The sequence below is a fragment of the Ilyonectria robusta genome, assembly GCF_021365365.1.
Source record: "Ilyonectria robusta strain PMI_751 chromosome Unknown BGZ61scaffold_2, whole genome shotgun sequence".
In the NCBI taxonomy this organism is placed as follows: domain Eukaryota; kingdom Fungi; phylum Ascomycota; class Sordariomycetes; order Hypocreales; family Nectriaceae; genus Ilyonectria; species Ilyonectria robusta.
Window position 1 is genome coordinate 2,094,769 of NW_025764436.1, and position 27,041 is coordinate 2,121,809.

A 27,041-nucleotide genomic window follows, 5' to 3' on the forward strand; every position below is an offset into this window, starting at 1 on the left:
ACGTTGACAGATTTACAACACGAGCTCAGGTTCCATCGAGAATCATATCTCATTGTCTTGGGTTGCATCGTCGACAGCGTGCGACTTGGCGGCCTACTAGATTGGCTGCGTCCAGCCGCAGGGTATTACTGCGGACCACGTTTTGACGCCGGAGCCAGTGGCGGATAAGACATGTACCGATCCCTGGAATCCCCGCAAGTCGAATAACGTTGATTACGTGGGCGACGGTCACGGATGAAGTGAGTGGTCTTTGACGCAAGGAAGTGGAATCATGGCCCAGGGTTGCGGGCTGAGATGAAACCTCGACGACCGAAAACGGCACAGGGCGATAGCGGAACCGCAACCGTGCGCCGTCCCCGAGACGGGCAGTACCTAGTTGGCACGCAAAGGAAGCCATCGTGAGGTCGCCAAGCTGCATGAGTGGCTGGAGCAAGTATGAAGAAGGAAGATGGGCGGCGGCGTTGGACCGCCGTGTGGCTTTCAGAGACGTCAGCCTAGGCAACGGACAACGGCCGATTCGCCCTGCTGTTTGAGTCGGTTTCAATGAGATGGTTATGCTTAATCTAACTGCGTGCAGCAGATTTTCATGGCCGGGGCAAGGATGGATGCGAAAGAGGGATCTAGTTTTGGGAGGGTCAACCATCAACCGTCTTCTGGACAAGGCAATAGCCGCCGCACGCCGAGCCCCGGACCCCGGGCGTCGGGCGTCGGGCGGCTGGGTGCGTCGGCGATTGGGCGCCCGACCAACGGTCTTCGTCCTCCGCGACTCCACCGTGCGCATCGGACCACCGTAAGGTGAGGGCCGGAGTTGGGATTGGAGGGCAGCGCAAGCAAAGTGGTGTAGTGTAGTGGGTGACGCCCGTGCGAAACAGGCCACAGGCGTCCCCCACCCATGAGGATGAGGATGCCTACAACCTAGCCAGACAAGGACTCCCCCAACGAGATCCAAACTACGGATCTGCGGAGAAACACCCTCGTGGCGCGGGGAAGAACCAGCTGGGGAGGGGGGCTGCGGGGGAAGATGGGGTCGATCCATGGCGTGGACTGAGACGCTGAAGTGAACTGTTCGCTGGCGCCCCAACCGTAAGTGACGGACTTGGTCTTCCACGTTTTCTTCGAGATCCTGGACCTGGAGGAACCCGAGACGGTGCGAGAAATGCCCTCCATCCGCTAGCTCAATGTAATGTGTGTTCCCGATCCTGATGCCTGCTACGACCCTGGTTGGCGGACGGTTATAGCACATTTTGTCTTCGTACACGTTCGTGTAGAACTTGGATCTCGTCATCCACCCGCAATCCTCATCTTCAGCCACTCCGACAACGCTCCTGTTTCTCCCGTCACACACGAGATATTGCAATTCGTATTCTGGGATTTTACTTTTCTATTTTTCTGCGCGTCGCACGAGTCCCAGTCACCGAGTTATCTCAGAGGCGGCGGCGGTGGGCTTCGCTGTGGCGGCGGGCGCAAAAGTGGTGGAGATGGGGGCGTAACCGGTGCTACGGCTATCACTGGGCCCGTCAAGGTTCGAGAAGCAATAACGTCATGCTGGCTCCCTAGCTCGCTGCAGCTACTTTGCTTGTCCTCCTGTCAACTGCGTTTTTCTTCTTCTTCATTTATTCATTCCTCTTTGCGGAGCTGAGTCTTTTTAATTTCGCCCTGCAGGAGGCTGAGTTCTCTGGGGCCGCGGGTGGTTGCTTGGCTTCGGGAGTGGGCGTTACGGGATTCGATCTGATAGGCACCCAACAAACATAACCTTCCCGTGTTGATCTGCACACCGGGAGAAAAAAGGGATGCCAAGAGTGGGCTGGCTGGGATCGACATTTGCAAGGCTACTGATTCGATATGCGTGTGTGCCTGGTTGAGTGTTGATGATGGTCGGCCAGGGAAACCCGATATTGGATTGTTGCGGATGTGTGCAGAAGGGTGCAACTCGCTAGCTCCGGGCTGCGCGGTGGAGATGGTTGTCCACCTTCAAGGCTGACGGAGAAACAACGCTCTAGTAGGCTTGGCCATCTTGGCGCGTGTCTAAACTAACCTCCAGCAATGCAATGTTCTCGACACGGGGGGCTATTTCGCACCGTTCCGGTCTGGGTCAAGAGTTAGACACGGGAGCTGATCTAGGCGAAATGCGAGGTAGCTCGTTGGCTGGGCCGAGAGCCAAGAGATGCAGGCGACGAGGAGGTTTCGGCGACTAACAGCAACCTAACGCCACGGCCTAAAACCCTCCTATTGCTATTGAGACGAGGAAAAGACAAAGGAGGTATATATTTGGGTTCATATTAGCGAATTGAAGTCCGAAATGGGCCCCCCTTCGACGTATACTGCCAGCTGGACATGGAGGACGAACGCCGTCGCCGTGCGCCAAGGTGGCTTGATGGAGGCGACGCAAACCACGCGACGGACGCGGCTGCAGTTTCAGCACGGCAACGAACAGATACGGAGGCGGGTGTGCGCAGTGGGCTGAGATGAGATGAGATGGGTGAGCCGACGCCCAGGATGCTGGGGCGTGTGCGAAAGGTGAGACCACCCAGCCGGGCGGAACACGCTCTCTGGCGATGCGTCTCCTGATGGCGAAGGGGGGAGGCTGGCCTGGGACGGGCGATTTTTTCCCCAGAGCGCAAGGGAATTCCCCACGGGGTCACAAGAGATGCATCTCTGGGGGAAATCACGGATCTCATCTTGATCAGTCGACGCAGAAGAGGGGACGCGGGGGAGGAATCAGGAGACGTCGGCATTGAAGCTTCGTCACGACCCGGACGGGTTTCTTCTTTTTTTTTTTAAGCTCTGTTCTGATATGGCCTAGAATGACGTTCCTCGGTCTGCTTCCTTGCTAGCCTCGACGCCGACGAAAACGAAAAAAGGGACTGGCTGTCGATCAACGGGCTAGCTCTCGGCTGATGGGCGACTTGGCCTGGCTTGGATCCCGTCTGGGCAACGGCAACACAAAGACACAGGCACACAGAGAGAAACAGGCCCCGGTGCCCGAGCACGCCGAGCGCCATCTCGCGTGGCCGCCTCGAAAGCCGCACAGCAAGAACCCATGGCTAGCGTTTGCAGGGATTCTCATTCTCACCAGGTGTGTGTGTGTGTTGTGTGTTGTGTGTGACGCCCCCCCAAGCGTAAGCGTACCCGTCCCGCCGAGACGAAGAAGCACAATCCACACATCCACACTTCCACACTTCCACTTGCAGGCATTCCACGCAGCCGTGACCCCAAACCCCGCAGCCCAGCGGCGTCCACAGAGTCGAGATGGACAGATCCGAGACCCCAGGTGCCAAGTTTGCAGAGGCCACCCAGTGAGAGGGGGCGAGCGAGCATGGCCCAATTGCCTCCTCTCCCACTCTCTCCTTTCTCCCACTCCCCCACTCCCCCACCCCCCCCGAGACAACAACGGCGGGTCCGCGGCGCCATCCCATCCCATCCCAACCCCATCTCCATCCATCCAGCAAGGTAACATCTAAAGCAAGTAAGTGGTTCGTTCGCTCGCTGGCCCGCGGCGGGTCCGCGGCTTGGGTTGGACGCGGACGGGCGGACGGGCGGACGTAATGGAGGAAAAAAAGATGTGGGAGAAGAGGGAATCCTGTTCATGTACCTCCTCCTCACTGGAAGATGGCGCTCCTTGGCGCAGAAAGCTTCCTCTCCACACTTGCTCCTCATTTTTCTCTCTCGGGGTTGCATTCCCCCAGACGGGGCAATGGTCGGCGAGCCGTGGCTTGGCTCTCTATTAAACCCAACGCCCTTCTCCTCATCTCGTCGTCTGGCTTGACTATAAGAACAAGGAGCTCCCCCGCAGAGAAGAAGGAAGATACTCGTCTCCTCAGCGATTTCGCCTCCTCAGCGATTGCCTCCATCTCTTCCGGCACTCAGTCCATTTCTATATACTTCGTGGTGTTGCCTCCACCCCCCTCCTCCTTGCTTCCCGCCTCACACGCGATTCCACCGTTCCACCACCACTCCCGTTTTTGGGGTGCTTGTCTCGCATCGTCGACAATCCTGAGTCTCTGTCTTGATCCCGCCTGCCAATCCATTGCTCTTCTGCTCGGCTGGCTGCGGCATCCTTGCCCTCTCCTTCCCTCTCCCACGTTCCCGTCAACGTGACTCGGAGATCCCTCCCTCCCTCCCTCCCTTCCCCCTCCGTCCGGTGGTTCGTCCCATAACCCTCCCGGCGCCAGCTTTTCCTCCCGTCTACTCCGCAATCATGAGCGAAGTCGACCGAAACGAAGTGTTCGACGAAAAGGCCACGACTCAGCAGGTTGATCTCGTCAATGATCCTGATGCTGGCTTGTCTGATGCCGAGAAGAAGGAGGTGGTGCGTAGCTCTCGTCCAATTAGCCAGGCTGGCTGTTGCTAATAGCATTGTAGGAGCGCAAACTCGTTCGAAGGCTTGACATGAGGCTCATCCCATGGGTATGTCTTCAAGAACCACTCATCGTTTAAAAGAGACCCCAATGTGCTAATTGTATCTAGTTGTGCTTTCTCTATCTCGTCTGCTTCCTCGATCGTACCAATATCGGCAATGCCAAAATCGCCGGTCTCATGACCGACATTCCCATGTCAACGACCCAATTCAATTCGACCCTGACCATCTTCTACATTTCGTACGCACTCTTTGAGGTTCTTGCCAACATTCTCCTCAAGAGCACTCGCCCATCCATCTTCATCCCCACCATCATGTGAGCATCCCTCTCTGCTAGGTTGTCCGAGTGGTTGATTGACTTGAATAAAGGGTTCTCTGGGGCGCCTGTATGCTGGGAATGGGCTTCGTCAAGAACTGGTCAGGTCTGATGGCCGCTCGATGGTTCCTCGGCGTGGCTGAGGCTGGTCTCTTCCCCGGGATCAACTACTATCTCTCTTGCTGGTACAGACGTTCCGAGTTTGGTGCTCGCGCTGCTTGGTTCTTCTCGGCTGCTGCCCTGGCTGGCTCCTTTGGTGGTCTGCTGGCGGCTGGTATCGAGAAGATGGACGGCATTGCCAACATTAGCGGTTGGGCCTGGATTTTCATCCTCGAGGGTCTCCTGACCATTATTGTTGGTATCATCTCATTCTGGATGGTCCACGACTTCCCTGATGAGGCTAAGTTCTTATCCGATGAGGATCGCCGCCGTGTCATTCTCCGACTCCAACGCGACCAGCAAGCTTCGGCCCAACACGAAGAGTTCAAGATGAAGTACTTCTGGCAGGCTGTTACTGACTGGAAGACGTACGTTGGTATGATGATCTACATGGGCCCGCTTATGCCTTTGTACTCTTTCAGCGTGTTCCTGCCCACCATCATCCAGAACATGTCATTTACCACCAAAGAGGAGGTTATCAAGAACCAACTTCTGAGCGTGCCCCCATACGCCCTGGCTGCCATTGTTACCGTCTGCGTTGGTATTTACTCCGACCGCATCAACAGGCGTGGTATCTTTAACCTGATTGCTGCGCCTATTGGCCTCACGGGTTTTATTATGCTGATTGCGTCGACGAAGCCTGCCGTACAATATTGTGGCTGCTTCTTGGGCGCCCTGGGAATCTACCCGGTCATCCCCATCACCATCACTTGGGTTGCTAACAACGTCGAGGGTGTGTATAAACGTGGTATCGTCCTTGGTTTCGTTATCGGATGGGGAAACCTGAACGGAATCGTCAGCAGCAATGTCTTTTTCTCTCCGCCTCGCTTCTACGAGGGTCATGGAACAATTCTTGCCTTTATGTTTACTGGTGTCTTCTGTGGCAGCGCAATCATGTACACAATGCTCGCGCGGGAGAATAAGAAGCGTCTGAGTGGCGAGCGGGACCACTGGGTGCAGGGCAAATCACCCGAGGCAATTCATGCCATGGGCGACCAGAGGCCCGATTTCATCTACACGCTGTAGAGGAGGGGAGATGATGTATTCTACAAGTTTGGATAGCTTTCCGTCTGCGACTGAACTGATGGGTTTGGTAACACGGATGAAATTGAATTCTGGATATGATCTATCAGGTTGGTTCTAGGGGCTGTTGCACAACGCGAACGAAATCTTGTCCTACAAAATGATACCGGATTGAGAAATTGATGTAGCTTGGCCAAACTACTTGGCCCCCAAAGATGCATGTGAACGACGTGTCCTATCAATTGCCCTCGTATAGATCTGAAGGACGATGCCGATATACCGTAAATAGAATTAATTACGGGAGCTGCAGGCCAGGCCATACATTCTGCGTCTTTAAATGTGTTGAGGCTTCAGCCCGTGCCGTACCCCACATTGGCTGGGGCTAGTGAAGGTGGTGGAACTTGTAGCAGGGCAGTCACCGTATGGTTCTGAGTTATCTGATGTACATCTCTGTAGCATCCGGAATTGATGGAACCTCTGCGACCGCTTCATTTAGGTATGTGTCGGAGTATTTCTCACCAACGCGGCTTTAACTGGCCGAAGATCTCTGAGGCAACTCTACTGGAACCTAGTATATTTAAAGACGTCGGTGTGAGATGATCGCCAGCGGCTCGGCGGGTTGTCTCACAGTCCTGGCCACCGTAATGAGGCTTGACCAAAAGAAATCCGCACATTCTCCATTGACGTGCTTGGAACTCCGGGCTAGGTCTCGTGTTCGATTCACCGCAATACGGACGGGCAGGACGATTTGGGGGTGGCGCACCGTGCTGGGAGCTGGCTGGCCGGACTTGGCGAGATGGCTTGCGACAGCCAGGACGCTGGGAACTAACTGTGCAGTGCAGTGCGGAGTTGAAGGATTGCGAGGGCGGTGTGGCGGCTGCGTGTTTGGCTGTGGAAGGTGGTTGAGTTTGCCTGCGGAGGGTGGTGATTGGTGATTGACGTCGCGGACTCGGCGGGCGTGGATGCGTTGATGGACTCGACCGTCAGGGCTGCGTTTTGGTGGTGGTACTGCTTTTCTCAGGTTTAGCTTGCGGGCGCGGTGCCGTCACCGTTTTGAATCCTCTGGACTGATCGAAGCCAGCGCGGGAATTGGCCTATCCGGTCTGGCTGGGTTCGTCATAGGAGCTGAAAACGGAGACGTGAGGCATCCATGTCTGCCATCCTGGGAGATGCAGGGGACCCGGCAATCAGGACGCGGGGGACTGTGTGGATCTGCCGAGAGCTGGGGAAGACGGATTGGACGCTTGTGTTTGGCGAGCGGGCTTGGCTTGATCGTGGTGGTTGGCCTGCTTGGTATTTGTGGTGTAGAGCTGTGGGTAGAAGCAATCAATGGATTGCGTCTGGACTGATTGATTGCCACGGCCATTGACAGCTGCTTGGTAGCTTGACGGAACCAGGTGGAATCAGGTGGGTGATGAGCTTACTGCGCACTTTGACGGCATGCAGAAGCCAGATGTAGGAAGCCGTGAAAGAGTTGCGGGATGGACAAAGGAGGGAGGGTGGAGGACGCTGCAGATTGGCGGGCGGCGTTGGTGTTTGGCGGGCCATGGCTGTGAGTGGCCGGTGGCAGGTGGCAGCCAGGTGACGGCTGAAGCATCCCGTTGGTAGCGACGTTTGCACTTTTAGCTGCCCACCTCGACGCGGAGGGAGGTGAGGTGAGGCGAGAGTGAGATCAAGATGAAAAAGGGACGGGCGAGAGTGGGCGAAGCAGCCCTGCGACGGAGATGAGTCTCCATCTGCAACCAACCGCCCGTCTGTTCTGACTGATCACTGATTCACTCTCGCACTCTAGCATCGGCTTCCTGCAGCCAAACAGCCAACAGCCAACAGCCAACAGCCAACTGCGCGACGGTGGCACAATCAACTCCAGCTTGCGCACTCGCGTTGCCTTGACGGATACTGTGCGAGACGAGTGTCCTCTCTTCTCCTCTCCTCTCTCCTCCTCTCTCCTCCTCAGCCCTCGGCCGCCGGCATTGCTCCTGTGCGAGGGCTTCGCGGAACACACTCTCGCTTGTCTCAATCCAATCCAATCCAATCCAATCCCCCTCTCTTCTCTTCTCCTCTCTCCCGCTCACCTCTTTCTTCCCTTCCGTCGCTCTCTACTTCTGCATCGCATCGCTTCCATCCGAGGCGAGGCTTCCTTACACCGTCCGCCCCTAGTCTGGGCCGTTTTTGTTGCTCTCACCTCTATTCTCTGCCCTGGGATCGGGCAGAGAACCACACACAAACCGCCAGAGAGCCTGCACGCTCATCTTCATCCGCATCGGGTGATACAGCCTGATCCTCACCTCCCTCACTCGCTCCCTCGCCCGCTCGCCGAATGCCATGCCGACGCAAACGCTCCTCGCCGCCCGCGCCGAGGCACTGAAGCCGAGCCAGATCGAGACTCTGGTGCTGCTGGAGCGCATAGGAGGCTCCGTCAGCCTGGTGGCTGTGGTCTTGATCTTCGTTGCGTATGCCCTGGTTCCGCGTGTGCGAAATGTCCAAAACACATTCATCATGTTTGCGAGCATCGCCAATATCGGCGCCAGTGTCGCGAGCATCATCGCCATGGATGGCTTGAACAGAGGCGTTGAATCTGCCCTCTGTCAGGGGCAAGGCTTCCTATTCCAGATGTAAGTTGCATCCATCTCAACCCTTTCTCTGGTAGTTCTATTGGTTGTCATTGGAGCAACTGGTGATACTACTGGGGTGCCTTGCATATTCGAACAAAAGACTCACTGTCATAGGTTCATGCAGTCTGACCCCTGGTGGTCTCTCGCCATGGCTTTCAACGTCTTCCTCGTCTTCTTCTTTCGAACAAGTCCAGATGCCTTCCGTAAGTGGTGGTGGCTATACTGCCTGATCTGCTACGGAGGCCCCTTTGGCATTTCTCTTGCGCTGGTCCTGGTTAGGCACCCGGGCCGCGGAAGAGTCTTTGGCCAAGCAGTCGTAAGTGCTACCCTTGCCTAGGTCTCTGCTCGTACCTTCGCTGACGCTCATGGGTAGATCTGGTGTTGGGTTGACCATGACTGGGAAAACGTTCGCATTTACTCTTATTACATGCTCATTTGGATTTGCATTGTTGGATCACTTTTATTTTACTTCATGGTTGGATATCACGTCTTCCGCTCCAGGAACCGACTAAGAAGCTTTTCCGCATCCAAGAGTAGAGAGACTGCAACAACTCACGAGCAGGTACGCGATTCAGCCACGCTTACCTTGGAGACATCACCCACTAACATGTTTCAGCAGCAGTTGCCTCGGGTAGAACTCCATGTCCCCCAGGATTGCTTCTACGGAACCATCGTCACCGAAGTCCAGGTCGTCCAGTCGAAAGCTTGTACCACAGCGGCCCCCTCAGAGCCTCGACCTGCTCACACACAGTCAACATCACAAGCCTCATTCCATGAATCTCCGCCCTCGCCGATCCAGACCGTGCCTAGCCAATACTTCTCCACTGCCACGTCTCCCGCAGGCGCTCCGGTGCGGTCGAGACGCCCATTGCGCCGCTTCACATCAGCAACCAACAGGGCCGTGTCCAAGTTTGTCGTCGAGGATCCCATCAAGCGAGCGTACTTGCGGACCAGCTTCCTCTTTGCGCTGAGCGTTCTGGTTACGTGGATACCGAGCAGCATGAATCGCATCCACAGCTGGATGGTAGGCGAGTCGCCCTACGAGTACCATGTCGCGACGGCGGCCGTTTTGCCGCTGCAGGGCCTGTGGAATGCCGCAATCTTCTTCATCACCAGCAGCCACGCACTCCGAGAGGGTCTGAGAGACATGACAGAAGGAAGGGACAGCGACATGGTGGAGACAGAGGTCGACAGGGTGGCGGTGAGCCCAGACTTGCGCTTCGACAGAGGAGAGAGCTGCTTGGATGACACTGAGTCTGGGAGCGATGTTGAGCTGCGACGGATGGCGGAGGCGCCTGGGAAGAGGTCGACCAGTATGTGATGGAGGTTTTGCATGCCATGTTCTGAGATGATGAGACGTAAAAGATATCCTGGAGTGATGTCATTATTATTATATTGTTAATTCATTTATTCACCATCTGTTGGTCACGATCAGTGATGACTGAACAATTCACAGGTGAGATGGCATTGTAAATTGTGCTGTAGAAACAGCCCTGAATTACAGTGGAGGCTGGCCTAGCGGGGGTAGTGTCACGACGCTTGCAGCCGTGTGTGGCGAGAACTGGCCAGAATGATTGGAACCCCCCACTAATAAATGATGGTTTCTCCTCCAAATGGTGCCCCGAGAAAGCTTTTGTGAGAAGCAAAGGACTCTCCTCGTTCATCAGCGCAATATTTTGTACAAATCCATGGGAATCATGAAACGCCGTCCGTGGCGCAGCTTCGCACTGACTCAGCAGGCTGCAAGGGGATCCTGGTATAGGCACCAACCACCAGCCAACAGTCAACAACCAACAACCAGCAACCGAGTTTTAAAATAGGACTCAATCGCTGGCCGCTTGACCTCGCTGGCTCTGCCCTTACAAACTCTGGTCTTGAACAAGAACAAGCTATATGACGAATTTTCCACGTCTAGAGACCTGAGAAGATTTCATCTTCCACACCAAAGCAGCGCATCCGCCCATCATACCCGTTCCCGCCATGGCGCCACTCTCCGAACCAGCCTTGGCTGATTCGACGCGCGTCGAGAGCATCTGGGACAAGGCGCTGGCGTTGATCACGGATGAAGACCTCAAATTGTATTTGAAGACGGCAGTCAGGATGCAAAAACGCGATATTCTGGTATGTGACCTTGAAGCCTGGGCGAGCCTTTGTATCAGTTGACCTCATTGACCGCTTCCCAGCCTGCTGTATTGGAAGCCGTGAACGAAAGACAGCAAGAGTGTTTGCGAAAGCGGTGGATATTGAAAAGCGATGGCAATCAAATCATCGTACGCGACCTGTTAGAAAAGGTAGCAGATTCAGCTCGACGATTCAACGAACGAGGCAATATGACTGTCCAGTCGGACTCGATAAACGCTTCGTTTCCTTGGGCCGCCATTCGATTTCTTCTTCGAGCAGCTGTCGGCAGCGTCCAGGAATTCGCCAATAGATGTACTCAACTGGTATGTGTTGTCTTCACTTGGATATTTCCCCGAACTGCACGAGCACAAATGGACGTTATCAGTTCCATGTTGTCGATTGCGTCTGGACAGAGCGTCTTTGGTGTCTGAAGTAAAGTACTAAAAGCTTCGACAGGACGTCATTGCTCGCTTGATTAGCAGATGCCACGGATTTGAAAGCCAATACCTTGAACAAAGGAGTTTACCAGCAAATGAAATCGCAGCGGAAGCCCTCACGCACCTCTATGCTGGAATTCTCACTCACCTCGGAAGAATGGTCAGCGACTTCAAAGGCAACCCACTCGGTACGTCAAAACTCCCCTAGTTTGGCTTCTCGCCTTTATTTCTATCTCGAGGTAATAAATTTTAACCAATTTTATTAGTTCCCGCGATCAAAAGCGAGTCTCGAGTAGAAGAAGATGCTGAATTCACTGAGAAAATACTCGGCCAGACAAATGACATGCTTCGCCTTGCAAGTTGGACAGATGCCCAGATATTCGATTTCCCTGAACCTGACTTCATACGCCTCTCTGATCAAACAGTCGAGTCTTGGTATTCATTGAGCGAGGAAGAACACACAAAAATGCTGGACTGGCTCTCTCCATTGAAGTGCCATGAGCATCACCAATTCATCTCGGACTACAGGATGCCGGGCTTTGGACAGTGGCTGCTCAACGACCCGCGGTATAAGTCATGGCATACATCAAACTACTCGTCCATTTTGTCGCTTCAGGGCATTCTGGGATGTGGAAAGACGACGTTGTGTTCTGTCGTGGTGGATGATCTGATCACGACTACCACGAAATATCCGACTGCGGCTCCATTTTCTTACATTTACTGTTCAAGTGAAGAGTTTGAGCGAGGTCGATCTTCGTCAAATGACGTGATGCGTACCATTCTAAGTCAATTGGCTTTTGGCAGAGCCGAACAGTCCAGGGTTTATAACTCACTTTGGTCTGACTTTGAGCGTCGTTCCGCTTTGGCCCGAGTCAATGAGGTCGACGTTGACAAATTGACAAGCGATGACTGTGTACGGCTGATTCTTGAAATAGCTGAGCAAGAACCTCTAACCGTCGTCATTGATGGCCTTGACCACATCAAAGGGGAGGGGAATCGCGCAATAATTGATGCTTTGGCGAACATTGTTATGAACTCGGAGAATGTGGTCAAGGTCCTCCTGTCCACCAAAGACAACCACCATCATCTCTCAGTATTGTCGCCAAATGAGACAATCAACGTTACGGCTCAGGAAGTCCGTAGTGACATGGAAACTTTCGTCAATCACCAACTTGACACCGCTCTTGCAGCGGGATGGGTTGATGGTAGAGTTTGGCCTACTTTGAGAGGCGTGTTGCGGCAGGCTCTTCTCGACAATGCTGGTGAGAGGTGAGGATATTTTCTGCTGCCAGTCTTGTATAACTGCTAACATAAGCCAGTTTCATCTCAGCACAGCTACAGATCAGACGCTTAACTAGCGAGCGGACTGAAGAGGGCATCATGTTTGCATTGAGGAACAATGTTGCCGCCGATTTGAACAGCATGTATGAGCACGTCCTGAAGGGTATCCTTGAAGAGACGGGCCCGGATCGCACAACGACCATCACTACATTCTCACTGCTTCTCTACATGAGAGAGTCCCTGACTCCTTCGGCCTTCCTATCAGCTGTGGCGACAACAAGTGACATCACTTTGACGTTGCCACAATTGATGGAAATGTGCTCTGGCTTGATTGTGCTGGACCCCAAGTGCAATACTTTGCGCTTTTTGCACTCCTCATTTAAAGAGTATTTGGTCAATATTGACCTATTTTCGCCCATCTCAGGACACAGGCTGCTTACCGAACTCTGCCTGGAAGTTTGCTCACGAGGTCCACCAGTAGACTATGAGATGTCATCAGCAAAGGACAGTATTTACGCTTATGCTGCAGCAAACTGGCTGGTCCATTTCAAAGCCGTTCAAGATGAACAGTTGGAAGATGCTCTGTGCAAACTGGTATTAGCCTTTCTTTTCGACGAGGGGTTCAATATTACTTCCTCGTTTGGGATCTGGCTCGACAACATTCAGCTCCTCGTCAAGCATTTTCCAAATGGCCATGTCTTAAAAGAGGCTGTTGGTGGAGTCCCAAACACCAGGGAAGCGCTGCTATTCATAGTTAGCGCCTTCGGGTTGGATAAAATCCTCGAGCCTGTGTTGCAAGCTACTCTGGGAGTTGATCTTTCTTGCAAAACTCACCAAGGCCACACTCCCATCTATCTTGCTGCTGCTTTCGGACACATCTCTGTCATTTTAACTCTGCTAAACCATGGCGCTGAGATAGATGTTCAAGGCGGAGGACACGGCAGTCCATTGAATGCCGCCTGTTTTGCAGGTCACACAGACGTGGTGGGCAAGCTGCTTGAGCATGGCGCCTCGCCGCGGTGTGGAACTGCGGTTTGCAATGCTCTTGAGGCCGCATATCAAGGCGGTCGAGAGGGAGTCGCTCTTCGCCTTCTCCAAAACGGGAGAGTACTCCAGACAGCAGCCGACTATGAACGGGCAGTTTTAGGTGCTGCACAGGCTGGGTTTCTAAAAGTTCTCCAGCAACTCCAACAGGATATTTTTACTTCAGTGAAGGTCTCGGAGTGGAATGAGGATCAAATGAAGGCAGTTACCAGGAAGGCTATTGAAGGCGGGCATCTCAACGTTCTGCGCTGGTCTCTTTCTGTGAACGCCGGCAGGACGAGAATCTTCCCAGAGGATGCCGTTGCCATCGCTGTGCTGTATGGACGCCCACATCTGATTCAGTTTCTGCTTGAGAAGGGCATGGGCATTGAGACGGAGGGGAAATTTGGCACACCCCTAGCAACGGCGAGCTTATTGAACCACCGTGCCCTTGTCCTATTGCTTCTTCGACATGGGGCCGAGGTTGATGCAAGGGGGACTACTGGTACTGCGCTCTATCTTGCCGCAGTCAAAGCTCATACGGACATTGTCCAGCTTCTCCTCCAAGCGGGTGCCAAAGTCAACCAAAAGTCTGGATCTAACGGAACTGCCTTGCGAGCGGCCGCATCCCATGGCTCTTTCGCCACGACAAAGGTCTTACTCAGTGCTGGTGCGACTGTGAGGGTTTGGAAGATATCTGAGAAACCATTCCTTGCAGCGATTGACGGGGGAAATCCAGACGTTGTGGCGCTCATGCTGGATCACGGTTACCGCGAGTTCAATTCTGACCACAGAGATCTTTGCGGCTTATCCGGATTTCCATCGAAGTACAGAGCCTTACTGCGGGATGCATCTCCCGGACGTAAGAATCTTGTCTCCAGGCCCCTAAAATACGACGAGGAACCAGGTCCATCACTAACACCTCCCGCCAACCTTGATGCCATCTTTCGGGCGGAGAAGGACTCCTCGTCACTTAGTGACGCTTCATCACCAGAGCCAACTTGCTCCAGAGGGCCTATGGATTCATATAGGAGCTCGAACTCGCTTTTCAGAAGCGCTTCTCTCGGAAACAAGGACGTGGTTACGTTGATCCTCGGCAAATCGGAGGCTCTGGACATACGTGATGAGCATGTCACAGAAGCGGCCAGCATAGCCTCCAGAGAAGGCCACTCATCGGTTCTCGAAGTCCTCATTGACTACCTCGCTCCTAGGATCCCGCTTGAGTCGTGCATCAAATCAGTTATCAAAGCTGCTCGCGGTTGCGACTACGAACACTCCAATGTGATTGATGTTGCGTTGGCCAAGGCGACCCAATATTGCCCCACGGATCAAGCCGACCAACTCAAAGCGAAGGCCCGGGCGCCGTCCCAGAAATGCAGAGAACTCAACAGTATGGACAGGAAAGAGTTGCGCAGTCGGTTTGAAGCTGCTTGCGAATTTCAGCGCTTAGATCTGTTGAAGGACATCCTAGAGTCAACGAATCTCAGACAACTGAAGTCGAGTGACTTGAGCGACGGTCTTCAGCTGGCTGTTATGAAGGGGCACACAACAGTCGTTGACATTCTTCTGAGTTGTGAAGCCCTGAAGGGTATGATCAGAATCTCCCAGGATTATGTTATTGGTGCCGCTAGAAATGGTTACCTGGATATCCTCAAGGCCCTCGTTTCCTACTGCCAGGCGAAACCCTCTGATGCCAAACGCATTGGCAAACACATTGGCCGCGCATTGGTGTCTTCTTGCAGAAGTGGACATAGCGACGTTGTCCGGTACCTGGTCCAGGAACTATCTGCCGATGTCAACAAAGTTGTTCCCGACATGCCAATCGAGGAGGAACCGCGGAGACGAAGAATGGAAAGGAGATACAATTATTTCGGTGGCAGGTCCAATTCTTCTGGCCCCCCGTCCTACACCTCGCCACTGCAAGCCGCAATTCGAGGATTTGGACCTAGATGTGACCCGGACGAGTTCGATTTTCTCATGGTTGAATTGGACTTTAGTGAGATTGATAACAGTGACATATCTCAACATGAAGAAGTCGTCAAGATCCTCGTTGAACATGGCGCCAACCCCAATGACTTGGGAGCTCATGAGATATTCCCCATTCAAGCAGCTGCGGATCTCTGTACCGAAAAGGCCATTCAGTTGTTGATTGACGCTGGTGCAGACGTCAATTCGGTCAACGGGGAAGGCTCTAGTATATTCAGGGCGGCAGGACAGGAGACTTCAGCGGCGAGCATCGTCAATGTGCTCTTGGACGCAGGTGCAAACCTTCTCAATGATGAAGCTGAGGTGGAAAAGCTTCATCAGCAGCCATTAAAGTACTTTGCTGGGCAAATGTCCTCTACAGACTTCCAAGACAGCATGGGCGATCCTGATGGGCGCTTCAGGGCTGCAAAGTCGCTTGAATGCGTGTTCAAGGATGGGCCTGGTGCTGTTATCCGCACTCTTATGGCACGCTTTACCCAGTTGAGAGCTTCCGACGAGAGGTATGGACTTGTCCTTCAAATGGCTGTCTGCCTCGGCGATTATTCATACGTCGACATGCTCCTCTCGCGGGGCGTGAACGTAAACGCCTTGGGGCATTACTATGGTACAGCTCTCCAGGCTGCATCACGATTTGGGCATTTACCCATGGCCACGAAGCTCCTGGAGGCAGGTGCCAATGTCAATATTCTTCAAGGGCGATGGCACACGGCATTGCGGGCTGCAATCATGAGCTGCAACGAACTGATCGTTCAACTGCTGCTCGATCATGGCGCAGATATGCATCTCGCATTCGATACAGACACGGTATCGCGCAGTGGCAGGAAATATCAATCTCCGACTGCCTTACAACTAGCAGTTGGCGCTGGCAAACTTGAGATTGTTGAGACACTTCTTGCAGCCGGAGCAGACGTGTCTGGAGACGTGTCTGGAGATGTCTCAGAGGGCTCGACCCGGCCGAAGATTGGGGTCGAGCATCATCCGCTGATTCTGAGCGCCGAGCAAGGCAACTTGGCAATTGTTACGGCTTTGCTTGATTCTGGGGCTCCTGTCGATGTTACGGGACAGATGGAGATTTGGCGGTACTCCTTTAACGATGTGTACGCCAGTCCTTTGAGTGCAGCTGTCAAGGCCGGACACATCGATGTCATCCAGCTTCTCTTGGCCCGCGGCGCCAACGTGAACAAGAAAGTTAATGATGGCTTTCCCGCACTCATGCTTGCGGCTGAAAACGGCTCGAGACAGACTGTCCAGCTCCTGATCCAGCACAAGGCCGATGTCAACTATTCCGTCCGAGGGATGAGCGCGCTGACGTTTGCCATCAGCGAAGGCTATGCCGATATTGTCCAGGATTTACTGGCAGCTGGCGCCAAGGTAACAGGGATGAACATGCCCAATGCTCTCAGCGAGGCTTGTAGGAAATGGGCAAATACTCGTATTCTGGAGCTTTTGCTTGAGGTCGCATTGAGCACCGATAACCCAGAGCCCACCATCAACCAAGCATTCTCGGCCGTTGTCCGGCTAGAGGACGAAAAAAGGATGGGAATTCTGCTTGATTATGTTCCTGCCAACGCGAAACGATTCATCCAAGGCTGTACTATCGGATCCGAACTGGTAGTAAAGCGCATGCTTAAGCAAGGCATGGACCCCAATCAGCCAGATGATCAGGGATGCTATCCACTTCATGCTGCGGCCGTTGATTTGCAAGCCTCGATTATTCAGATTCTGCTCAATCACGGAGCAGACGTGGATTGTATCAGCAAAGAGCACGGAACACCTCTGATGGCAGCTGTGATGGCTTGCTCCGCACCACGATTTGAGTTCTCGGCGGAGTTTATGGGTTCTTTGGAACGTCGTAATCTAGGCTGTGTTGGGAGCACCTGGACGGTAGGTACCGACTTTCCACCCCCTCCAGTTAAGCCCCAGCGTCTGGATCGGTGTGAGAAAATTGTGGAGGTTTTGTTGAAGAACGACGCCCGTCCAGGCAACGTGGACACGTCCTGGTTGGAACAGGCGATGGAGGCAAGCGGCGAGGGACCGCCAATGGTTGGCCCGCCGTTGCACCTTGCGTGTCTGACTGGGAGCATGGCAATCGTAAAACAAATCCTCGACAAAGGAGCAAGTGTCAATGAGACTGGCGGGACTTTTTTGCATGCGCTGTTCGCTGCTTTGGTGACACACCAGCCCGACATGGTCAAGTTTCTACTCGAGCACGGGGCCGACACGAAACAGTTTCATCAGAAGTTTGGAACTCCGCTCCATATTGCTGGTAAGCTGGCTGATGTTGACTCCGTCCGAGAGTTGCTTAAGCATGGAGCGGACGCAACCGCGATCGATGCTGATGGCAAGCTTCCACTCGAAGTGACTATCCTGCAAATGGACAATCGTCGTCGTCTACGTCAAGGCGACAACAAAAAATGCGAACATAAGAAAACCTTGGTGGACATGCTTCTCCAAGCAGGAGGCAAGATTCCGATTTCTGAAGATCTCGTGAGAAATGCTGCTGAATCGGGGGAGTTGAGACAACTATTAGATGACTCGGATCTCTATAACAACGCTCTCTCTGAACAAGTTGTATGCGCTGTACTGTCCTCTGATGGCACTATAAGCAAAGACGAACTCCACGCAATCATGGAACGAACTGGTGGACTAGGGGTTACAGAGATGATGCTGAAAGCTGCAACAAATTCCAGGATGGCCACCATACTCCTGGATTTTCAAGCCGGTTCCAAGGTCACCGCGGATGTGCTGTAAAGTCTCTCTGATCTTAGCTTGATCAAGTGTCTTCTAGAGCTCGGAGACGATTGGATTACCGTCGCTCGTTATCTGTGTGTTGAGCGTGGGAGGCTTTAGGTCTCAATCTAATGTGAGTGGGAGAAAGCTGCTACTGGATGAGCTGTGGAAACGATTTCCCGATCTTGTATGTTGTAGGTACAGAGGACATGTTCAAAGCATCACAACGTTCCGTCAACCAAGAATCTTGCTGAATTGATTTTCGGCTACCACGTCTAAGTATGTCGTTGAAGTGCCAACAGGCAAACGAAGAAGTGCGAAAAATGTGCAATGATACGGCTTCTGCTACAACACCATCCCGCGATTCACCTCTCTACCAAGCCAGCACCCGAAATCGTTACGTATTCGCACCACCTAGAGAGCCCGGTGTGCTGTTGAAACACGGCCCAGAGATTCCCTTACTGAAGGGATGTTGTTCACGATTTTTGGCGAGCCTCCTTCGAATAATGAATAGAATCGGAGCAGGCTAGTCCAACTGCTTGGCACACAAACTTTTCTTAGCTATCACGACGTCAGAATCCAACGGAGCGCTGCCAATTCAAAGTAAACATCGGTTCTTGAAGTAAAAACGCAGCAGGACAATAATGCCAGGACATCCTCTCCACTGAGGACTACGCGCCATCGGCGCCTACACAAAGCAACTCACTCCTGGATCCTCACCATGTGTAACAACAACAAACATGGCCCACAAAGACGGGCATATCCATCAAGCTGACAGTGATTCACGGCTGCCGAATGTTTGCACCCTCAGATAAAAAAACATCTCACAAAAAACACTGGCTTTCTTTCTTCTACTTTCAGCAATCTCCTCTGTGAGTGATCAACCCTGGCTACGTTTACTTCGTCTCTCCAGTGCCCAAACTTTCGCGTCTTTCAACGAGCTACTTCTGGTACTGTTTCTATCATTCTACATGTCGCTCAAGAACCCCAAACTAATATCTCCCGACAGATTCATCAACCTTTGCGCAACATGCCTCAGTCGACTGGAGACGCCGCTGGCGAGGGAAACAAATTTGCGAAGCCATGCGTCATGATGATCGGTGGCTTGGATGGCCCCATGTTCGGCGGAAAAGGTCTCGTCGTTGACTCCCACATGGGCGTGGAAATTGTTTCGCAGAAGACTGTCGTTGTCACTCCTTGTGGCTACGCAGCACCGCCTTGGATGGGCTTCAATTTGACTATCCCCCTCGGTGTTTACCCACGTGCTTCGAACAACACCCCTCACAAGTTTCCCGAAGTCTATCGCTGTGAGTGTTTGGACTGCCATAGCCCGTATTACTGACACACGAATGGGGGCTTATTACTTTACAGTTGAAGGCACGACAGACGTGATGGTCCCGGCTGATGAGGTTACCACCGATGTCCAGTTCCCACGAGGCCAAATTGTCTCGACCATCTACCCACTGGATCCTGCCATACGTCACAAGTTCACTGGCGACGGAGACATGACCGTAGTCGAGGTCTGCCTCAAAGATGGTGCAGAACTCAATGTGGGTGGCTTGGGGATGCCCTCTCGGTTGCCTTTCCACCCCTTCAGGGCGTATTTCACGGCAACCGAGCCCGTTGTTGGTGGCAAAACTATGGCCGACATTATCAATCAGCGGAAATTCACTTTCGTTGTCTCTGTTCCTCAGAGTGTGGTGGCCGCCGAATGGGACGAAGCCAAGCTGTCGCCCTAGAAGATGCACCTGCCACCCTGGAATACCACCCGACAGATGTCAGAAGATTGGAGGTTTGGGCTCAATTTCGCCCGTCAAAAATGGCCCGCCCGAGGCTCAGGGAATAGCATCCATGATGGCCCACTGAACATCAAAGACGACACAACAGGCGGCGGAATAGGGCAACGGCGGGGGAATGGTGCCCAAGTGAGAGGTGTCCTAGGGTAGTGCAGTGTGCAATAACAAAATGATCATGACCATTGTCACCCACGCATGATTCCCTTGTGAAACTGTACGAATAAATCGTTAGGCTGAGTGATTGGGTCATCAAGAAGTTACAACACCTTGGTGTGTCGCCCGAATCCGCTCTCACACCACCAGTCCAGGAAGCAGAGCCAAGAAGTGTGCGTCTCTGCACAACCTCAGCTTGTCGAACCAGGTCTTTCCAGTTACCACGCGCAAGGGGAAACGCCTTCCCAACGCTGAAAGCCTCGAGTTTTACCATCGAGATGGCGAGTGGACACGGCACGTAACTCACGCCGGCTACGACGACGTCCAGGGCCAGCATGCGGATATCCAACAAGACGTGACGCACCTCGATTGGCACAACCGATTTGGCAACTCCTGCTATGGGACAAAGCTACTAGATGTTGTCTCCCGGATATTGACGCTGGTGCAGACGTCAATTCGGTCAACGGGGAAGGCTCTAGTATATTCAGGGCGGCAGGACAAGAGACTTCGGCGGGACCATGGGCGCGACAACCTGGACGCGCTGCTCCACACGTGGCGGTGGGTTCGAAGATGTACGCTGGCATTTGGGGTTGGTGCTCTCTACCCAGAACAATTGCATCGGGTCGAGCCGGCGACAGCGGAGTGCATGGTGACACTGCTTGTTCACTGGCGGGTTGACTGGTAGAGACATCGTTTCTTGGAGTTCTTTGGAGTTCATCTCCCTTCCAAAACTTCCTGGCTCTTCCTCGTCTCCTCAACAATGCCGTCAGCTTCAACACGGGACAGCAATGTCGAGGTCACATTCACCACACCACTTCTTCCTCACGTCCAAGGCAAGCCCCAGACAGTAATGAAAAAGAAAAAGAAACGCCTGTCAGACGTCCATCGACACCCACCCCGAGCGCGCGCCCGAAGGCAGACCGCAAACGGGGTCGAGATCATCAAGAGGTGAAACATCTCTCTATACAGTAACCGCAATAAAGCAGCACCGCCATCCTTGCGGACAGAGCGAGAGGACCGAGGTATTCACTCTAGGGTGTCGAGGATATGCACTCATCAACCAGGGTGGGATCTGTGGCTCTTTTAGGGAACCAAGAGGAGGTCGAATACTATAGAAATGATTCTCCTGCGGACGGGGGTTAGCGGACTGCGTAAGAGATGTGGCTGGAGAGATGGCCAGAGTCCAGCAAAGGCGCTCTGGGGAATGCTCTCTAGTAGGGGTAGGCTTACTGAAGTATTGTCGACGTGAAGAAGAAAGAAAAAAAAAGACCAAAGGGAGGAGGACTCGGCGAACTTTTATACGGAAATGAGTGGGGCCCAGCTCGCGCTCCTCACCGCCTAAAAGTTTTTGAGCGGCAGAATTGTCCCCAATTTAGCGACTGAAAAAATGACAGCCTGAGGCCCCGAAGAGCAGACACAATTTGTGTCTCTTTGATGAGCATGACATCTACCCTACCTCATTCTGTGTCTGAGTAAACATTCATTCATCTTCAGCATGCGCAGCCTCACAACTGCCACCATGCAATATAGTAGCGTGATGTACCCATGAAATCCCAATCCCCAACCAGTTCCTTTCATGTTCCGTCAGCCCCGTACGAAAGTAACTAAACCGTGATCCTTTCTCCCATGGCCCTGGATGTCCCGGTGGTGGTGTGGGGTACAACTCGACGTTATCAATCCGTTTATCAATCAGTCACCCCACCATCTCGGATTCGTTGAACAACGCTTAAATGAACCCACTCGAAAATTTAGGACTGATGGGATTGTTTAAATTGACGGTCTATCTATGATGACCTATTATCAAGCTCTGATTCGGATTCATTAGATAAGTGCTGGTTACGATTCCAAGTTCCTATGGTCATTGGATATAGGTCTTTCGTCCTTTTACTCGTTGTTTCCAGTTGCCACTCCCCAGAAGTAGGCACACCAGCTGCCCAGAGTAAGGGCGATGAGGCTTGCAAAGCACATCATGGAGATTCTCTTGTTTCGTCCACCTTTCTCCTCGTAGAACCTAGCCTTCCTGTCGTTCAAGACATCGCCACGAGCGATGCGCATCTTTCGTGTCCATTGCAGGTGGCCCAAGTCGACTGATCGCCAGGCGACGACGGCAAGGAGTAGAGACACAACGACGGAGCAGCCAGCAAGAATGACGTAGACAATGGTGACTTTATCGTACGAGTTGTTGTCAGCGTCTTGGATTCTACCAGTGATGACTCGCACAATAATATTCATCCTGTAACTTAGTTAGCAAAGAACCCAATTTTACGTTGGACATCGTCTTACGCATTGTTCATCATGATCTTGATGGAATAAGCAGAGCCAAAGACGGTGCTGTCCCACATTGACGTGCGGGTACCGTCAATGATAGTAGTGGGACCGAAGCAGTAGGCAAAGGCAAAGACTGCAAAGGACGCGGCTGTTCCGGTAGTGCCGGCCGAGAAGGTAACGAGAAGCATGGAAACAAAGACACCAATGCCGCAGAAAACCACTAGATAAATGTTAGCCAAACGATGCGCGTGCGTTTTCCTGCACGATGTACTCACAAACAGAGATTCGCTGGCCGTACAAGTCGAGGAAGACTCCGAGAAGTGGGACAACGAAGAATCCTGGAAGACTAGTTAGCGAACTGGAGGCGACGGCTTTGGAGGTCCACTCTTACCGGAGTATTGGAGGACAGAGCTGTACCAGCCAGCAGCAATGGAATCAGTACCGAATCGTTGCTCAGCAAGCTCAGTGGCATTCTGCAGGAAAACGATTGCCGTTGAAGTCTCGAAAAGCGAGAAACCCATGACACACCAGAATGACCACGGCAGTTCCAGTACCTTTCTGAGCTGAAATTTCTTGGTCTTCTCTGACAATCGCTCTCCGGTAGCAGGATCATCAACGCCATGGAACCGGCGGTTGGCAACCTTTGTGAACCAATAGAAGACACCCGTCATGACATTGGTAAAAATGTTCATAAACACAGCGACCCAGAAGACCCAGGCGAAGTCGCCAGTGTTCTTGGCGATGATGTTGGCTGACGACTTTCCGGCAAAGGCGCCAATCTTTCCAATGCCAAGTTCGAAGCCCAGGGTGGAGGCAAAGCCATTTCCAGGGGCGAACCAAGACGAGAAAACCTTGTACTGGGCAACCTGGGTGGCGATGTCTCCGAGAGCGCGAATGACTCTGCCGGCGATCATGAATTTGTATGACCGAGTCTGCGCGGCTGCGGCGACCAGGATTGAGCCGACTGAGTAAATGACATTGCCGTACAACATGGCACCTAGGAGTTTTGTCAGCAGGGTTTCTGGGATAAGAACTAACTACCAAGACTCACCAGCGCCGCCAATTCGATCGGTGACAATGCCACTTAGAAGCATCAAGGCCGTGACCATGAAATCCTCACTGGCCTCGAGAAGGGAAAACTGCGTGTTGTTGATGTTCATTTCCTTCTTCATGGTGCTCTTCATCGCTCCAGTGATGCCGGAACTCCATTGCGAGCCGAAGCCAATGGCAGTTACCAGCGCGACGGAGGCCAGCTTCCAAGTCAACGGCACTGGCTGGAGGCCATCGCGACCTGAATCGCTGGACGCGCTGGAGGGCTTGACCTCGGTGATGAGGTCTTCCTCCTTGTTGCCGAGCTCGACACGCTGCTCAGGGGTGAGCTGCCCTGCGGCATCGTGCTGCGAGTGAGCCATGATTGGCGATGCAGGTATGAAGAATACACAGAGTGAAGAATACACAAAGTGTCAAGGGGAGCAATGAAGCGAGAAAGGTTGCTGTGCTGATTCACCCAATCAAGGAAGCATGCAGAGGAAACTGCACAGCCGGCTTGCACAGCCCTTTATCAATCTTTCCACAAGCAGGCCCCCACCGCGCATCATCAGACGGACGACCTGCTAGCCAGGATGTACTGTAGAGTTTGGCGATTGATAGCGCGTGGCCTCGAAAAAAGCCGGACGAGGCGAGTCGCGACGTGTGGGGCATAATCAGATTGATAAGATGCGACTAAACCGCTTGCGCACGCATCATGGCCTACGACCGAAGAACCGAACCTGCTCCGATGGCAACAAGTGTCACCCTGGGAAAATTCTGCGCATGCCAAGCACGCCTGACTTTTCTAGCATGGGTTCGTGAGGGTGGGACTCGTTATGCAATGGGCGACCGTCCGAGGAGGGCTTTAAAGTGTGGAGAGCGGTTCTTATTCGTAGCCTGCTGCTCGGTAGTCGCCTTCTCCACAAAGAGTCGAGGCCAACGCCATGAGGGAATTTCGCTCGGGGGTTCATGGGCAGGGGACGTTGGCTCCCACGGCTTCACAGGGGTTTTAGGACCGATATCCACCCTCCAACAGACGACGCTAGGGACCAACCGCCGTCGTCATGGCGAAGCTGGAAGCTGGCCACGCGGGATTCGAAGCTCCGGTGATCGGGAACATCAGACGAGGGAAGTGTCGCCCGGTAACTTCCAGCATGGGCTGCGTTGGAAACTCTTCCTCCTGACTTGACGAATACAATCGCCACTCGTGCATTGAACCGGACGCCGCTGCAGAAATGGGTTCGTCGTCGCGTCGCGTGGTTGACAAGCCATCGTCGTCGTCTTCGTCGTCAACCGAAGAGACGCCTCTTCTCTCGGAACCACCGAATATCCCCCAGAATGGAGAGATGGCCATCGCGAGGGCCTCGACCGAGGACTCTGACGTTGAAGCCCCAAAGCCACAGCCTGTGTCCTGGGCATCCATACCTCGAAAGGGCCAGCTGGCCATCATGGTCTTTGCACGATTGGCCGAACCATTGAGCGAGCGGTCGCTTACATCGTACCTCTTCTATCAGCTGAGGTGGCTCGATCCAGCCCTGAATGACTCGGAAATCGCCAAGCGCGCCGGCTATCTCACTGCTGTCTTTGCGGCTGCGCAGTGCCTCACGTCCATGTGGTGGGGGCACGCCGCCGACAGTCCTCTCTTCGGCCGGAAACGCGTCTTGCTCATCGGCCTCGTAGGCACGACCATGTCTGCGATTGGCATGGGATTCTCGACGTCCATCTACTTTGTCTTCTTCTTCCGGTTTCTGGCTGGTGCGCTCAATGGTAACATCGGTGTGCTTAGAACCATGGTGTCGGAGGTCATTCTCGACAAACGGTATGGCGCATCCCATGTTCCGGGATAAAACTACATGCTGACCCTCGAAGATATCAATCCCGCGCCTTTCTCCTCCTGCCAATGTGCTTCAACGTCGGCGCCATCATCGGACCTCTCCTGAGCGGCTTCCTCGCGGAGCCTGTTACATCGCTCCCTGGCATTTTCGGACCTGGGTCTTTCTTTGGCGGCAAAGACGGCGTGGAATGGATGGCCAAATTTCCTTATGCGCTCCCCAACTTGTTCTCTGCTCTAATCCTCATCACCGCGGCCCTGGGTATTATCCTAGGACTTGACGAAACACATCCGGTATTGCGGCACAAGCCAGACCGTGGTCGACAACTTGGCAAAATGCTCACGCAGAAGATATTGAGGAAGCGCGTATCCGATTATTCCTATGACCCACTTCAGAACGAGCTTGACGATGATGCGACCATCTCAGTTCCAATGGACGATGAAGCCGAACAGACGCGACCCCAGAGAGACCAAATCAAGGAGCGGCCAGCATTCAGATCGATATTTACGAGGAATGTGTGCATCACACTGCTTCAATCGTTCCTGCAGTCTCTCCACGTCTCGGCATTCAATTCGGTCTTCTTCGTCCTCCTGCCAACACCAAGAGCAGACAACTCGAACGCCAGCTTGCCGTTCCGCTTCGCTGGTGGACTTGGACTTTCTAGCCAGAAGATCGGCTTCGCGAATACGATTATCGGCACCGTTGGGATCCCTCTGCAGCTGTTTGTCTATCCCCGAATCAACGATCGGCTCGGAGTTCTCGCGTCGTACCGTGCTTTCCTCCCGCTCAGCATTGTGGCATACTTCGTGTTGCCGTACCTTGTTCTGCTTCCAACGAAGGCTGCCGTTGTTTGGTCATGCCTCACAGTTGTTTTGTCGATCCATGTTATTTCTCGAGTCTTTTGTGGGCCAGCAACAATGATCTTGGTGAACGAGTCAGCACCATCTCCTACACTGCTCGGCACAGTTCACGGGTTTGCTTCAAGCACCTCCAGCGCTGCTCGTATCATGGGACCGACTATCGGTGGTTCAGTTCTCGGCTGGGGATTAGAGCACAACTATGTTGGAATGCCGTTGTGGGGTATGGCAATTGTTGCCATGGTAAATTGGGTACTTCTGCTGTGGATCAAGGATGTGGATATGTTTCGTTGATTAAGTGCGATGGACAACAACCAATATTTAGACATGCATTGCAAAGTTCCTGTTTGAGTAGTGTTGGAGCGGCATGTCAAATGTACAGAATACGTGGCAAAGTACTATAATATGCATCTTACCTAGTTGAAGTCATGTCTTGGGGCCCATCGATTGACTATGCATTGACTTGTCGGGTCTTGGATAGGCCATGTCTGCAGATCGGAGCCTAGCATTACCTGTGTGACACCCAACCGTGCATTGCAGGAGCTTACCGGGACCTCCAGTTTAAGCTATCCGCGTATAATGTTCATATTCTTGCTTTAATTCGGAATAAGGATTTTAAGGATACTGCAATTATAATTTAATGGCGTCAACACACCACAACCATAACTAGACTTAACCTGACTTTCCTTGATATCTGTGTATAGGGTAAGTACTGTGCAAGCGGAATAGCACCGACTGAGCTTGACTCGGGGTTAGGCGGAGCTCCGAACATAGGTATTAGCATTAGGGGTCCTGTCAGGCGAAAACCGGTAGCTCACACGCATCAACATACCGGTACCGGTATCGTGTGCGAACAAGGAGGATCAGCTGGTGGATCATGATCTTAAGCGTCGCCCTCCGCGTGGAAGATGTGGGAACAGTTCCCTGTCTGCGAGGGTTTTGGAGGCCAGTTTCTCTCACAGTGAGAGTTATGTGTGTCATTGACCCCTGCAGTGGAGGGTTCTTCCGAAGCTGGTTCCTCACAGTGAGAAATATGCCGGGACGGGTCCTTGTTAGCA

At 53.2% G+C, this 27,041-nt stretch overlaps 8 protein-coding genes across 8 annotated transcripts; 6 read left to right on the forward strand and 2 right to left on the reverse strand.

The window, feature by feature from the left end:
• Positions 1-2,299: 2,299 nt before the first annotated feature.
• BGZ61DRAFT_472428 (uncharacterized protein) lies at positions 2,300-3,461 on the forward strand (the record flags this gene model as incomplete). Its single annotated transcript, XM_046248336.1, has 3 exons — positions 2,300-2,446; positions 2,835-3,076; positions 3,119-3,461. The coding sequence occupies 3 exons, from the start codon at positions 2,300-2,302 to the stop codon at positions 3,459-3,461; spliced, it is 732 nt and encodes a 243-aa protein (XP_046110852.1).
• A 256-nt stretch (positions 3,462-3,717) lies between these two features.
• Positions 3,718-4,130, reverse strand: BGZ61DRAFT_441507 (uncharacterized protein). The gene has a single exon (XM_046244589.1). The coding sequence runs from the start codon at positions 4,026-4,028 to the stop codon at positions 3,864-3,866; it is 165 nt and encodes a 54-aa protein (XP_046110853.1). The 5' UTR covers positions 4,029-4,130; the 3' UTR covers positions 3,718-3,863.
• Positions 4,131-4,198: 68 nt separating this feature from the next.
• On the forward strand, positions 4,199-5,858 carry BGZ61DRAFT_489842 (major facilitator superfamily domain-containing protein; the record flags this gene model as incomplete). Its single annotated transcript, XM_046250262.1, has 4 exons — positions 4,199-4,309; positions 4,363-4,407; positions 4,468-4,673; positions 4,727-5,858. The coding sequence occupies 4 exons, from the start codon at positions 4,199-4,201 to the stop codon at positions 5,856-5,858; spliced, it is 1,494 nt and encodes a 497-aa protein (XP_046110854.1).
• A 1,875-nt stretch (positions 5,859-7,733) lies between these two features.
• BGZ61DRAFT_553755 (uncharacterized protein) lies at positions 7,734-9,791 on the forward strand (the record flags this gene model as incomplete). The annotated part of the gene is made up of 4 exons (XM_046255554.1): positions 7,734-8,470; positions 8,585-8,786; positions 8,844-9,032; positions 9,090-9,791. The coding sequence occupies exons 1-4, from the start codon at positions 8,181-8,183 to the stop codon at positions 9,789-9,791; spliced, it is 1,383 nt and encodes a 460-aa protein (XP_046110855.1). The 5' UTR covers positions 7,734-8,180.
• A 659-nt stretch (positions 9,792-10,450) lies between these two features.
• BGZ61DRAFT_472431 (ankyrin repeat-containing domain protein) lies at positions 10,451-18,069 on the forward strand (the record flags this gene model as incomplete). The annotated part of the gene is made up of 5 exons (XM_046248337.1): positions 10,451-10,591; positions 10,654-10,914; positions 11,048-11,216; positions 11,295-12,297; positions 12,348-18,069. The coding sequence occupies 5 exons, from the start codon at positions 10,451-10,453 to the stop codon at positions 18,067-18,069; spliced, it is 7,296 nt and encodes a 2,431-aa protein (XP_046110856.1).
• An 855-nt stretch (positions 18,070-18,924) lies between these two features.
• Positions 18,925-19,983, forward strand: BGZ61DRAFT_441515 (uncharacterized protein). Its single transcript, XM_046244590.1, has 2 exons — positions 18,925-18,998; positions 19,058-19,983. Exon 2 carries the CDS (start codon positions 19,398-19,400, stop codon positions 19,785-19,787), a length of 390 nt encoding a protein of 129 aa, XP_046110857.1. The 5' UTR covers positions 18,925-18,998; positions 19,058-19,397; the 3' UTR covers positions 19,788-19,983.
• Positions 19,984-21,881: 1,898 nt separating this feature from the next.
• Positions 21,882-23,677, reverse strand: BGZ61DRAFT_340911 (major facilitator superfamily domain-containing protein; the record flags this gene model as incomplete). The annotated part of the gene is made up of 5 exons (XM_046239356.1): positions 21,882-22,236; positions 22,281-22,485; positions 22,541-22,603; positions 22,657-23,262; positions 23,317-23,677. 5 exons carry the CDS (start codon positions 23,675-23,677, stop codon positions 21,882-21,884), a joined length of 1,590 nt encoding a protein of 529 aa, XP_046110858.1.
• A 593-nt stretch (positions 23,678-24,270) lies between these two features.
• On the forward strand, positions 24,271-26,412 carry BGZ61DRAFT_441517 (major facilitator superfamily domain-containing protein). The gene is made up of 2 exons (XM_046244591.1): positions 24,271-25,113; positions 25,164-26,412. Exons 1-2 carry the CDS (start codon positions 24,530-24,532, stop codon positions 26,275-26,277), a joined length of 1,698 nt encoding a protein of 565 aa, XP_046110859.1. The 5' UTR covers positions 24,271-24,529; the 3' UTR covers positions 26,278-26,412.
• The last annotated feature ends 629 nt before the right edge of the window (positions 26,413-27,041 follow it).